The sequence below is a fragment of the Ixodes scapularis genome, unplaced genomic scaffold (genome assembly GCF_016920785.2).
Source record: "Ixodes scapularis isolate PalLabHiFi unplaced genomic scaffold, ASM1692078v2 ptg000060l_1___fragment_1__unscaffolded, whole genome shotgun sequence".
NCBI classification, from domain to species: domain Eukaryota; kingdom Metazoa; phylum Arthropoda; class Arachnida; order Ixodida; family Ixodidae; genus Ixodes; species Ixodes scapularis.
Window position 1 is genome coordinate 573,636 of NW_024609901.1, and position 13,510 is coordinate 587,145.

The 13,510-nt window shown below is 48.2% G+C and overlaps 1 protein-coding gene across 1 annotated transcript in view; it reads right to left on the reverse strand.

The window, feature by feature from the left end:
* Positions 1 to 11,071, reverse strand: part of LOC121833919 — a 127,002-nt gene extending 115,931 nt beyond the window's left edge. Inside the window, exons 1-2 of the mRNA XM_042287632.1 lie at positions 10,820 to 11,071; positions 10,335 to 10,587 (exon numbers count right to left, since the gene is read on the reverse strand). Of these exons, the coding sequence (XP_042143566.1) occupies positions 10,335 to 10,587; positions 10,820 to 11,071 (505 nt within the window). The remainder of the gene's footprint in view (positions 1 to 10,334; positions 10,588 to 10,819) is intronic.
* Between the last annotated feature and the right edge of the window lie 2,439 nt (positions 11,072 to 13,510).

Consider the following 13,510-nt stretch of genomic DNA (forward strand, 5'->3'; position numbering starts at 1 on the left):
CTTGGCGCGGTACTAGCTCAAGTACAAGAAGGCACCGAGCGAGTCATCACCTACGCAAGTCGGACACTGTCCAAGGCAGAGAGAAATTACTCCACGACTGAGAAAGAATGCCTTGCGGTCGTCTGGGCAATCGCGAAGTTTCGTCCGTACTTGTACGGAAGCCCGTTCCGTGTAGTGACGGACCACCACTCGCTCTGCTGGCTTGCGGACCTCAAGAACCCGTCAGGACTCCTCACTCGATGGAGCCTCCGGCTAAACGAGTTCAACATGACTGTGTTTTACACGTCAGGACGCAAGCACAGCGACGCTGACTGCCTGTCCAGGGCCCCTGTCGAAACACCTTCCGGCAGCAGCGACGACGATGATGACGAGCGCTTCCTAGGGGCAGTGAACACCGATGACATGGCAAGACGTGAACGAGACGATCCGGAGCTGCGCGCCTTAATCGAGCACCTGGAAGGGCGAGGCAGTACCGTGCTCCGTGTTTTCTCACGAGCCCTGCCGAGCTTCGCCATTCGACGAGGAGTACTCTACAAAGAGAACTTCGGAGACAACAACTCGCCGTGGCTGCTGGTAATCCTGACCGACCTTCGAGGGGAGATCTTTCAAGCGTGTCATGACAACCCGACGTCCGGACACCTTGGATACAGCCGGACACTGGCCCGTATTCGTGAAAAGTTTTAATGGCCCAAGCTCCCCAAAACCGTCCACCTCTACACCCGATCCTGCCACGAGTGCCAGCGACGCAAGAAACCGGTGACGAAGCCGGCAGGTCACCTGCAGCCGATTGCTCCGCCAACTGCACTGTTCCAGCACATCGGAATGAAGCTACTAGGTATTTTTCCGCCGTCGACCCTGGGAAACCGTTGGATAATCGTCGCCACAGATTATCTCACGCGGTACGCAGAAACGAAAGCCCTTCCTTTGGGGACTGCGGTTAAAGTCGCCAAGTTTTTTCTCAAGTCCATTGTCCTTCGCCACGGCGCTCCCGAATTTCTGATTACAGATCGCGGATCATCGTTCAGGGCACAGCTGACCCAAGATATTCTCTGGCTCAGTCACACCAGCCATCGTCGTACCACTGCATACCACCCGCAGACCAACGGGCTGACCGAGCGACTCAACAAGACAATCGCCGATATGACCTCTATGTACGTCGACGCAGAGCTCAAGACGTGGGACGAGATGTTGCCCTACGTCACGTTCGACTACAATACGGCAGTTCTGGATACCAATGGATTCACCCCTTTCCAGCTGGTACATGATCGAAAGGTAACGACCATGCTGGACGCAATGCTGCCCCATGAGCCATCTGACAATGAGAGCGACGAGACCCAGGCGGTTGCTCAACTCGCCGAAGAAGTCCGCCAGCTCGCCCAACTCATGATTCAAGACCAGCAACGCGTCGACGTGGGCCGCTACAAGCTTCGTCGCAGGGACGTTCACTTCCAGCCCGGAGACAGGGTGTGGGTGTGAACGCCCATCCGTCGCCGCGGCCTCAGTGAGAAACTGCTGAAACGGTACTTTGGACCATACAAGGTACTTCGTCGCCTCGGCGAGCTGAACTACGAGGTGATGCCCGACGGAACACGAACGTCGTCACGCCGCCCACCACGACCTGAGGTCGTTCACGTCGTGCGGCTGAAGCCGTACTACGCTCGATAGGACTGTGGACCTTATGTTCTCCAAAGGACTCTTTAGTTTATCGTTCTTTTAATATTTTGTTTTGTTTTGCGTTGCATCGGGGCGATGCACGTTTTAATGCCGCGCGTGCAGCTGGCCAAGTAGGCAGCGCGCGCGTGAATTAACGGTTGTCGTACCTGGCTCCCACGCGAAAAGCCAGGGTTCGATTCCTGGGAGCGGCGCAACTTTTTGTTTATTCCTGCAGACTAGTATTCTGGTAAATTCGAGAATCCTGTTGCTTCTTCGAGGTCCGAATCTTCTACGCGTCGAACTTTCTACGCCGATTATTCCAGAGGACCACGCATGTACATAAGCGGCTCCGCGTGGCGAGCCACAGTCAGTTTCGCCTCAGCGTTCAATCGTGCTGCTTCGCCGCCTTCGACTTCCGCGACGCTCTGTTGTTATCTCTCTTTCTCCTTTTATTTTTTGGGCACAAGTTCGCCCCATTAAACGTTCACTTTACTCAGTCCTTCGCCGCCTCGTCACTTGTCATCCGTGAAAATATCTAGATAAACTAGTCTCTTTGTTGCCTCAGTTAGCAAAAAAAAAAGAGCGCAAAAAAGACTTGGAGACACCTTTCACCCTAGTAAAATGATGAAAAAAAAAGTTAATGCCCTTCCAAGAAGAAAAAAGCCAGGGTCAGACGGCAACTCTGCAGAATATTATCAGCTACAAAAAGACACTTTATGTCCCATACTGCTTAAGATTTTTCAAGACGCCTACCAAACCAAGAATCTTCCCCCCTCATTTTTGCGAACACATACAATACTTAATCCAAAAACCGAGGACAAACACAAACTATTACAAGTGACCGGCTATCGGCCCATAATGTTATGTAATGTGGATTATAAGATCTTTGCTACACTCCTGACAAATAGATTGCAAAGTGTCATTTGCGATCTCGTTGGAGATCACCAGACTTCCGGTATTCGCGGACGGGCTATTCAAACAAATGTACTGTCGTGAGCAAAAGTCTGGATAACACGGGAGCGCCGACCGAATTGCATCGCCGCGCTCCCTGACGGCGCGGCGCCTGGTGCCGAGCCCCGCGCAATGCGCACGCGCGTCCTTTCTTATCTGCTGGCCCACTCGTTCGCTCGCTTCAACGCGATGCGCTCCTGAGCGATTTAATGGGCGCTAGGTGCCGCCCCGCGAGCCAAGATTCCGAGAGCCTTGCTCAGCGCTCTGGACGAACTCGCGTGCTCCGCGGCACGCGCCGTTCGCGCATATCTTTCCCGCGACTCGGCGACGCGTTAACACTGTCCCTTATGTTGATGCAGCCGCAATGAATTGTAGAACTTGTATTCGCGTACTCGAGGCAGCCTTGGGCTTCCTTCGGAGTGATCATGCACGCGCGGTAAAGTGATGAATGACGAGCAAAAAGAAAACGCCTAATAAGAAAGAAATATTTATTCAACCCCCTCCCAAGAAAAAACAAGAAACAAAACGGAAGGAAAAAGAGGCGCTGGTTCAGTTTGGGTCGCTTGTAATTTTTATATTGTTGATAGCGTCAGAGAGAATCGAAAAAGCATCACCTTCCTGCAAAATGTTGCAATTCTGCTGTGTAATCGCAAAGCAGAAATGGAAATATTTCCCCCTCTGCAGCCGCGCGCCGCGGCCATGACGGTGACGCGGGGATCGCTGCAGCTCAACGCCTCACGAAGAACAGTAGAGAGAGAAAGAGTAAACATCCTTGAGGGGAGCGCGCGGAAACCGGTGCATCCTCACGTCGACGTCACTGAGCACGTCATTTAGAGAGTTGAGGGGTGCCGGAAACTTGAATCTTTGCTATTGTTTAAAATTATAATTAGAGCAGACAGACTAAATCGCTTTTCTGTTCTTTACTTTAGAAGTGTCGGAGAACAACTCCTATAATTATTTGGCTATTGTCCGGAAATCGTTGCATAGCCGCTTTATTTTATGACTTCCGGTACAAGTCATCACAGCTGATGTCAAACTGAACATTTTAAGGTCACTTCGCGAACAACCATGCTGAGAATATGTGGCCAGTACCATGTTTCTTTTTTCTCGTTGTTTTCTTGACTTCTTGACTCTTTACAACGCGTGCATAAGAAATTGAGCAGCAGCTGTTTGCATTATAGCCGGGGCAAATATAGGGGGAAGCGTAAAAATAATGAGTGGAGGGAAGCGACAGTTTTAACGCGTCACCGAGTCGCGGGAAAGATATGCGCGAACGGCGCGTGCCGCGGAGCACGGGAGCTCGTCCAGAGCGGTGAGCGAGGCTCTCGGAATCTTGGATCCCGGGCGGCACCTAGCGCTTATTTAATCGCTCAGGAGCTCATCGCATTGAAGCGAGCGAACGAGTGGGCCAGCAGATAAGAAAGGACGCGCGTGCGCATTGCGCGGGTCTCGGCACCAGGCGCCGCGCCGTCAGGGAGCGCGGCGATGCAATTTGGTCGGCGCTCCCGTGTTATCCAGACTTTTGCTCACGACAGTACAAATTGCGAGAACTGTGTTAGAGTGTGTAGCCAACAGTAGTGTTTAAATTGCAAAGGTCCAAACTGATCTGGCAAAAGCTTTCGATTGCGTCAGTCGTCATGTTCTTTTCAAAATTTTGTCTCGTATTGGTGTTAGGGATATTCTATTTCAATGTGTACAACTGTCTTACAGTAACTGTTCCACACGCCTAGTCACAAATAACGAAGTCACAGCAAGTATCCCAGTCCGTTCCTCAGTTGGACACGGCTGTCCCTTATCGCCTTTACTCTTCACTTTATATCTTGAACCCTTATGCCGAAGTATACTGAGAAAGGAGAAACTTCAAGGCTTCATACTGTGCAATACCGAAGTCAAAGTACTGGCGTATACAGATGATGTCGCATACTTCTGCAAAGCCAAGAAAAGTGTGTCCCATGCTATGAAACTCACACACATGTTTTGCGAGGCCACTGGAGCCTCAGTGAACCTAGAAAAGTGCCGAGGTTTCTGTCATGGAGCTTGGGCCACGATGCCAGAAAAATACGAAGGCATCCAGTGGAGTTGCACTCCGTGTGACTAGCTAGGTGGGCCCTTTAGGAACTTCCAGAATAGCAAGTCCTACTGGTCCGGAATGGCGACTGGCTTAGAGAAACGAGCCAAGAACTGGTCCCACAAAAATTTGTCCATTTTTGCACGTTCGACAGTCTGCAACATTTTTTTAGCGGTGAAGATGTGGTATGTCCTGCAAGTACTGCACTGTGCAAGGATAAATATACAGAAGTTGCACAGGGTGTTTAGTGTTCTTGTCTGGAAGCCCTCCTGGGGACACATGCGTCGTGACAACTTGTTTCAACGTGTATCAGAAGAGGGACTAGGCCTTCCTGATTTGTTTATTCGCCAAAAGACCAATCTCGCCAGGAGCTGCGCGACGTCACCGCTGTCGCCGTGCATTCTGGTACCTGTAGTTCTCTCCAGTTTTCCGGCCGCGCCAATGAGCATTGTACGCCCGGCGTTTGGAAATTTTCGGGTTAGCACAGGACTTTTAGCCGTGGTTTTCGATGGGTGGTTTCACCTGTCGTATGCTACGGAGCTATAATAACAGCACCAGGCAAAAAGGCATTGGATATTATGCCTTCCCGAAAGAAAGAAGCACGGCAAAGAAAGGTATGCAAAGCGGGACAGAGCGGCAGGAAAAATAGCGTCTTACGATTTGTTTCGCGATTTGCTTCATCATTTATATCCACCCCATTGCACGTCAGCTAAAATGTGTGAGATTACAGCGCACAAGACACATAGCGTGCCAAAGTATTCCGTATGCTGGAATCTCTTTGTACATTCACTGTGTAGTGGTCTATTCGTTGGTCTATCTCAAACCGGACCTCCGCACTGCTTTGCGGAGGCCGTTTTTGATGCACTTCTTGCTCGATGCTTTTTGGTGGTTGTAACTGTGGTTTTAATCAATACCGTAGGCTGACGTTATTGATCCATTCTGCATTAACACTAATCGAGACCGCAGAAAAAAGCTTCTCCCATCGGGCGACTGTTAGCGTTCGGAGCTTGCGCAAGCAAAATAAAACTGAATAGAAACTGTACGCGAAAAATCATCTCCACCCCAAGCTTTCAGGTCTCTGGCATGGTTGCTTCTTTTTGACAGATGCCAATTGTTAAGGCGCGTCAGTCATGGCCTTTCTATAGGGTAATCACACGACGAGAAATCCCGGGGATTTCTCCACGGCACGCGCATCCCACGACGATAACGCCAGGTCTTTGCGATGTGCAAAAGCCTCGCGTTTTCATCTCGTGATGCGCGCGTGCCGGGGAGAAATCCCCGGGATTTCTCCCTCGTGTGAATACCCCTTATAGATCATTTCTTCTTTGCATGCAGGCTTCTCCAGCAGTTCATCTCTACCCTGTCGCACAGGCTCTCAACCAGAATGAAACAACTTAAGAAAACTGGAGTCTATTTAGCTCCTCTTACTTCATTGTTGATTAAACGTTATGCTCAAGACTGAGCACCAGCAAGCTGTTTTTCACGAACACATTTTATGGTGAACCGTGGTGCTACACCAAGCCGATGGTCCCTCGAATGTTCTTGTTCTTTGCCATTCCACTAGATGTTCACTTGTTTCCAAGTTAATTGAGGCGTCCGAGCAGCCGGAATTCTGGAGTAGTGCCGTCGTTGTTTTTCTCCCGCGGCCGCAGTGGGACCACCGCGTGAACGGTAGTGGGCTCACACTACGCGTTCACGAAGTCGTAGAAGCAGACGACGACGAAGCAGACGACAAAGCCACTCTAAACCGCTAAGACGACTGGAACTGCTTTTCTAAGCTTGCTGACCAACTAAGGCATCACAAAAGCAACACAATCTTGTGAAATACAGATATGCTGGAGAATCAAGGCGATACCGGGGCGTTCCAAACGATAATCTACGATGATATACGCGCAGCCCTATGGAAGCCGGAAAGGGATGACTACAAGTAGCACGGCGGCGCCACCACTTCCGGAATGCGCGCCTGCGCAGTTCGCTTGGTGACATCGGTCTATTGATTTCGCAATTTCTTTTCTTACGAGACCAGGAACATCGTTCTCTTCGAAATGTCATTCAGAACAAGCTGGGGTGCTTTCTTGCGGACTTTATTGTATCCGACACAGGATACCAAACATGTGCTTTGGCAGGATACCTAAAGGAAGTAGTTGATGCGTATCACTTTCTGTCACTAAGATTTTGAAGAGACTGTCTGACGTCTGTAACACGTAAGAATTTGACGAGAGATCTTGTGTGTGTCGCCTTTCCAATGCCAGTTTATCGCACTATGTTCGGCCATGATCCTGACCAAGATGTACTACGCCAGGTGAAAAAAATGTGCATTCCCCCGGCGATAAAAACTTTCTTTTTTAAACTGCACTGTTCGTTATTACCTACCAAGGTAGGGCTGCAGGAAAAGGGCATGTATGGTCCGTGTTCAATAAACTGCACATTACGTAAAAGGCCCGAAACAGTCGAACACGTATTTATTCACTGCTGGGATGTGGTTTTCCTTTGGGACATTTTGCAGCGCACACTAAAGCAAGACATTGATATTACAACTTACACGATTCGTTTTTTTTTCCTGTGTCATCTAAACATACCTTTCCTTTTGATCTTGTGATGCTTGTAGCGTTATACAGCATGTGAAAATCACGTCTTGACATTATAAATGAGAATTTGTACCCAAAGACTGTACGCTTACACTTTATTGACCTTGTAACAAGTATCAGAGGTGTGCATGACATTCAAGAAGTAGTTCCGGAATGGTTACCTTTGTTTAGTAGTCTCATAGATATAAAAGAATTTTTACTTAACGAGTGACATTGAACCATGCCCGTGAGCTGTGAATAAGTGGTTTACATTTACTTTTTATCCTTCCATGCAATACAGAAGAAAAAAAAGCGCGCCCGTGGCATAGCGGTTAATGCGCTTGTCTTCCACGCAGAAGGCCAGGGTTCGATTAAAGGCCGCGTCGGCGCATTTTGTTGACGCTGTGATGTTCTGGTAAATTCGAGAACCGTCTTGGCTGATTTCGAGCTTAGAATGCTTTTCGCACCGAACCTTTTACGCCGAATGTTCCAGAAGCGTACGCGTGTACAAAAAAGGCTTCGCGTGGCAAACCGCAGTCGACTGGCCCCAGCGTTCGACTCCCACTCTTACGCCGACTTCGAAGCCAGCGACGCTCTACTGTTATCTCATGTTTCCTTTTTATTTTTGGGCACAAGTTCGTCTCATAAACGTTTCAGTTTCCCCCAGTTATTCTTTGCTCCTTCGCCTGCTCTTTCGTGACAATATGCTTGTTAAAAAAATTCGTTAGGCGCGAATAAATGATTTTTTAAGCCCCTTAAAAATACAGGAAGAATAGAAAGAGGTAATATAATTAGAGAGATTATTTATATCGCCTCCTCTATAAATTACGGTCACTTGAGTGGTTTGCATTCCCAAAGGAAATGTACCTGTTTCTAACTCTAGATTAATTATGCATGGGATTATAGGGCAAGTACATCTAGTACGTGTTTTATTGGTCTTATTTGTATATCATCTATGTCACGGGATTTACTGGTTTTTGAGCTAATGACTGCGATGACAACCTCGTTTTCCCATGTGCGAAAAGAGAATAAGTAGTCTCAGCAATCTGCTTCACAGAAAGGAACACCGGAATGATACAAAGCTTCCGGATTATCTGACGGGTATACCTCGTTTAACTGACGAGATAAAAGAAGGACAAGACGAGTGAATAAGCGTGAAAGAAATTGGGAGTGCCGTCGATGATCTGCCGATGAAAAAAAATTCCGACGACATCTAAGCCCTTCTTCTGAGCTGTGAATGCGAAACATGAATGTCGTTCTTCCGCTCCCTTAGTTCATCTGCGGCATTGTGGCGTGGACGGCCGCGTTTCGCTATTGCCAAGGTAGCGGCCGACGGCCGAACGCCCGCTCTCGTGAAGTGACCGCGCCGCGCTGAGCTCGGCACTGCAGCCTCTCCGGAGTTTGCCTGTGCGTGCTCTGCCGCTCTGCGGTCAGGCCCGCACCTCTAAAGCAGGGAACATATGAGCGGCAAAAACGGGCTCCGCGCGCTGATTTCCATAGCAACAGCCGGGGACGCTGTTACGTGGACCTATGCCAAGCCGCCAGGTCACAGCTTGCGAGCAAGTTCCCATAGAAAGTGCTGCTAGGCACACGTTTTTGTCGCGCATGTGTTTCCTGCTTTACCAGCAGCCGGGCCGCTGCATGCGCTGCGCCGCCATGCAAAGAGCTTCTCTGGTGGCTCTCCTTCGAACTAGGCCGCGCGAGAGCCAATGGCAGCCTCGTTCCTTGAAACCATGACTCGCGCCAGCCAATTGGAGCCTATCCACCAAATTTCTGCTACATAAAACAGGCTTCGCTTTATTGGGACAGAGGAAGGTTCCGTTTGACGCAACTTAAAAAGCTAATGACGTCGGCTCGCTCCATGGAACAGTTAAGAAAATGTCTCAGTAGAATTTCATCTCCCATAGGAACATTTACGGAATTCAGATGGCACTGGGGAGGAAGCCTTTCCACTGACCTGCTTACGCGATGTAGTGCTATTTCCAAACAAAAATAAAGAAAAAGCTTGTCTTTTTGTTCCGGTTATCAGCGGACGGCTTGACTCTGAAAGCCCCCCCCTTAACCCACCCATCCCGTCACCCCGCCCTGCAAGCTGCGAGAATTTTTTTTTTTCTGCAGTTTAGAAAGAGGAAAGCAGTGAGGGTTGTGGGCCTCCAAACCAGTCTTGCACACGTTACCAAAAAAGTAATCGATTACAATTACTATTGCTCTTGGCTAAAAAGTATTCGATTAGATTACTTGATTACTCGACGGCAAAAGTAATTGGACATTACTTAAAGAAGTAATCGTTACTTTTCCGATTACTTTATTGTGTGAAGACACATCTGTAGCGCTCAACAATGAACTACTTCCAACCTATATTTCACATTTGCACAAGTATCGAAGAAGAAAAACTGGCTCCCTCTTCGTGGTCGTTGCACCTTCACAGTGCGGACACATGTATAGAATTCGTTTGAAGACGTTTAATGATTTGGGCGTTCGCCAGTGTGTGTGTGTGGATTCCCGGAGAAAAGCTCGCCGGAGAAAAGCTCACCGGAGAGAAGTTCACCGGAGAAAGGCTCACCGGAGAAAAGCTCACCGGACCAATGGAGAAGGCGGAGGAAAGCTCACCACGCTCAATGAGTGACTCGTCTATTTTCACTTGCACATATTATTTCCGCATTAAAGAGCGAAAGTGATTTTCCACAGAGGAGTCATAAATTGAATGATTTGCGTTTATTTTCTCTCAAACATGAATTATTTTTTTCATACACGCACGTTAGAATCGAATACAATTTCCGACCGCTTCCAGAAGGGCTGGAACTTGTTTGTGCTCAAGATAGTCCAGGCAGATGTTCCTGAGGCGGTCTGTAGGCGCCTTGTCGCCCTTTTGGTCTTCTTCGTCGGCGGTTCCCCACGGCTTATTTGCAGCAGCATTACCTCCGATAGGGCTTGATCTTGTTGCAAGCAGTCGATCAGCTTCCATATACTGGGCTGGCTGTGCCCGACAAGCTTCTTAAACCCGCTGTTCCATCCTTCGCATGCGTTATTTGTGCGGTCTTCGTTGTTTAATGTGGCTTATAACACGTTCCACACTGTCGGCGGAAACTCGGGGCGTCGTCGGCGCATCGTTGTGGTTAATGCGCCATCGGCTACTCTCGATGACACTGCTCGGAACGTTCCGTTTACATACGTCGCGTCAAAATAGTCGATGAGGTCATCGAGGTCTGTTGGAGCCTGACCACGGATGTAGTCCAGCCCAACTGGAACAAGGTCGGGAGGGAGGAATGCGAGGCCGTCTAGCATTCCACACATCTTCTTGAACCTGTCGTCCGTCTTGTACCTGCTGATGAGGCCCAGCTCGCGTACCTTGAAAAAGAATAGAACAAAAAGAGATACGATGAGATCCTGATGCGGTTGCATTAATTGAGTTTGACGTAGAGGCTATATCTTGGTACTGGGGAGCTAAGCACTTCAAAATTAGTCAAATGCCTTTTCTTTGTTTTTGATGTCATATCATAGGTTTTGTTGGTTGGCCATAGATGGTTGGTACTAGAGGAGTCCATATTTCTTTTCAAGATTATTTTGGGAGTAACGTTACCTTGCGGTGGGTACTCTGGCAGAGGTGAAAGAAGCAGCCTTTCGTGGTGACATCTTCTCCGAAGACCGCTTTCGACGCTCTTATGGCGGCCATCTCATAGTCGCTAATGATGATCTCAGGGTATGGAGCATAACCGTTCGCTTCACACGTGTCCAAAATCGCTTGAAAAAGCTCTTCGTATATGGAGAAGGTTTTGCCTGGGAGCAGAGCATAAACGCGCGCCACGGTGCTCTCCCCAGCTGTACACCTCATAACGTACAACTGTTTAAACAGTCTTGGGCACACCGAGAATGTTCCATCCATGTACCAGGTTCGGCTTGTTGATAGTGCCCGCAGCTGTTCGTGGCTTGCAAAAACGAGCATGCGGTCTCGCCTCTCCGGCCCGTTGTCATAGATCAAAAACGGTTGCTTTTCCGGCCCTCCGGTCATTGTCCAGGTATCTCGTAATTGAATATCAGCAGTGGTCTGGGGTTCCGGCGGACGCACCTTACTTCTTTGCTGGCGCAGGTCACGACGAATAGTCTCGAGGCTACCAATGCTTTCGCGCACGGATGTTGTTGAATTGCTCAAAGCCTGAGCAAGCAGACGGCTAGGAGGTTCTGCGGTCTCTACAGCTTTCCTTTTTAGCTGGCTCCTTAGTTTGGTGACATCAGAAAGGCCATGATTGTTTGCATGATTGTGCTCCTGCACTGACCAAAAACGGGTAATCTGCGTTTAAAAATGACAAAAATTTGTGTCAGCAATAATGTATATGTAACTCTAAATGTAAAAACGAAAGAAGGTTTTACGTAAAAACGCTTGTGCAAATAAAGTGAAACATTACTGCAAAACTTGCACACAAGCGAAAAGTATGATATTTCGTACTTACATCAAGATTGGTGGTGATGGCTCCCTTGCAGCAACCTGTTCGTTGGTACCGGCACTGCCAGCGTATCCAGTCGTTTCTTGTAACTTTCATACAATATTCGTACCCATCTAGAAGCACTTTCTTCTTTCCCTTATTGGTCAGAATGACCTCCATGACACAAGGAAGGCAGGACTGGTCACTTGATAGGAGGTGCTGTTTATATATGCAATTTCCTTTAGCTCCTCTTGCGTAACCATACAGCTTCTGAGCAATAAAAAAGCAGACTGTATTTCTCACAAAGAGAGCGGAGAAATACTCGTTCCCAGAAAAAAAATGGGAAACAATAGGAATGCCCTACAATGTCAAAGTCTTCAGCTACAGCGCCAGTCAGAAGGATGTTATACATAAAAAAGACAGAAGAACCATGTAAGAGAGGGTAAAAGCGCTAAAACGTACAACACAGAGCGCTACTTGCAACTGAAGTTTATTCCCAGGAAACACACACATATACACACCGTGAAATCGCGACATGTACTTTAGAAATGCGACATCACCCCCTCATCGCTTGTCTGTCCGCTATCTATTTTACAAAAGATTTCAAAAACGCCATCTCAGAGCCAAACAGGGCTATAGATGGGGCGATGTTTGGCTCTGAGATGGCGTTTTTGATGTTTGGCTCTGAGATGGCGTTTTTGAGCGCCCCATCTATAGCCCTGTTTGGCTCTGAGATGGCGTTTTTGAAATCTTTTGTAAAATAGATAGTGGACAGACGAGCGATGAGGGGGTGATGTCGCATTTCTAAAGTACATGTCGCGATTTCACGGTGTGTGTATATGTGTGTTTCCTGGGAATAAACTTCAGTTGCAAGTAGCGCTCTGTGTTGTACGTCTCTTTAACTTGTCCGTTGTTTTTAGCGCTTTTACCCTCTCTTACATAAAAACGCAACAAACCAAAAGTTTTTTTGTCGTTTCATTCAGTTTCGGCAAAAAAAAAAGAAGAAAACAAGTAGGAATAATGATTATTTCTGGCAGTCTTAGTGAACTTTTTTACTTGCACCAAAATCTAAGTGAGCTTTTCTCCGCATTTGACACTTTTCCGGTGAGCTTTTCTCCGGTGAGCTTTTCTCCGGTGAGCTTATCTCCGGTGAGCTTATCTCCGGTGAGCTTTTCTCCGCTCCCCGTGTGTGTGTGTGTGGGGGGGGGGGGGGGGAAGCGGAGGGGGTTCTAGATCTTGTTAAGCCTGAGCAAGGGTTGTCGCTCAAAGTTTGCGTCGCTCATTTCATTATTCACATGTGGATGAGCTCGCACGTTATACAAAAGAGCAGCAGCTCCAGGATTTGAAAAGGATCATGTGCAGTATCCATTAGCGGAAAAAATCACCCCGGCTACTTCTCAACTCGAAACATTGCTTGTCAAAAGACCACGTAGGGGAAATGGGGAAATATTTCAACTGCCTTTGTTATATTTTGCATCTGCTTTAGGCATTCAGCGGTTGTGGTTCTCCTACGGGCTGTGAGTGGGCACCCTAAGCAGGATTTTTTTTTTTATTTCTGTATGTGTGTGCCTGAGGGGGCTAGTTTGTACGAAGGACTCACAAACCTACATTCTGCTTCCTCAAACTTCGCCCTGAATGGCCTTTGTCACGCACTGCGGCTTCCCTGGGGCTTCCCACTCCCAGTCCAAGCTCGAAAAAAAAACGGACATTCCACAGAAACTGTACAAAGATAATGACCTTGTCTCCTACAGCTCTGCAAAAATCTTTCTTTTTTCCGTTCGAAAAAAAGGCAAATTTTATTTTTGTCATTTCATAAAAAAAAGGGCGTGCGCCGGGGGGGGGGGGGGGGG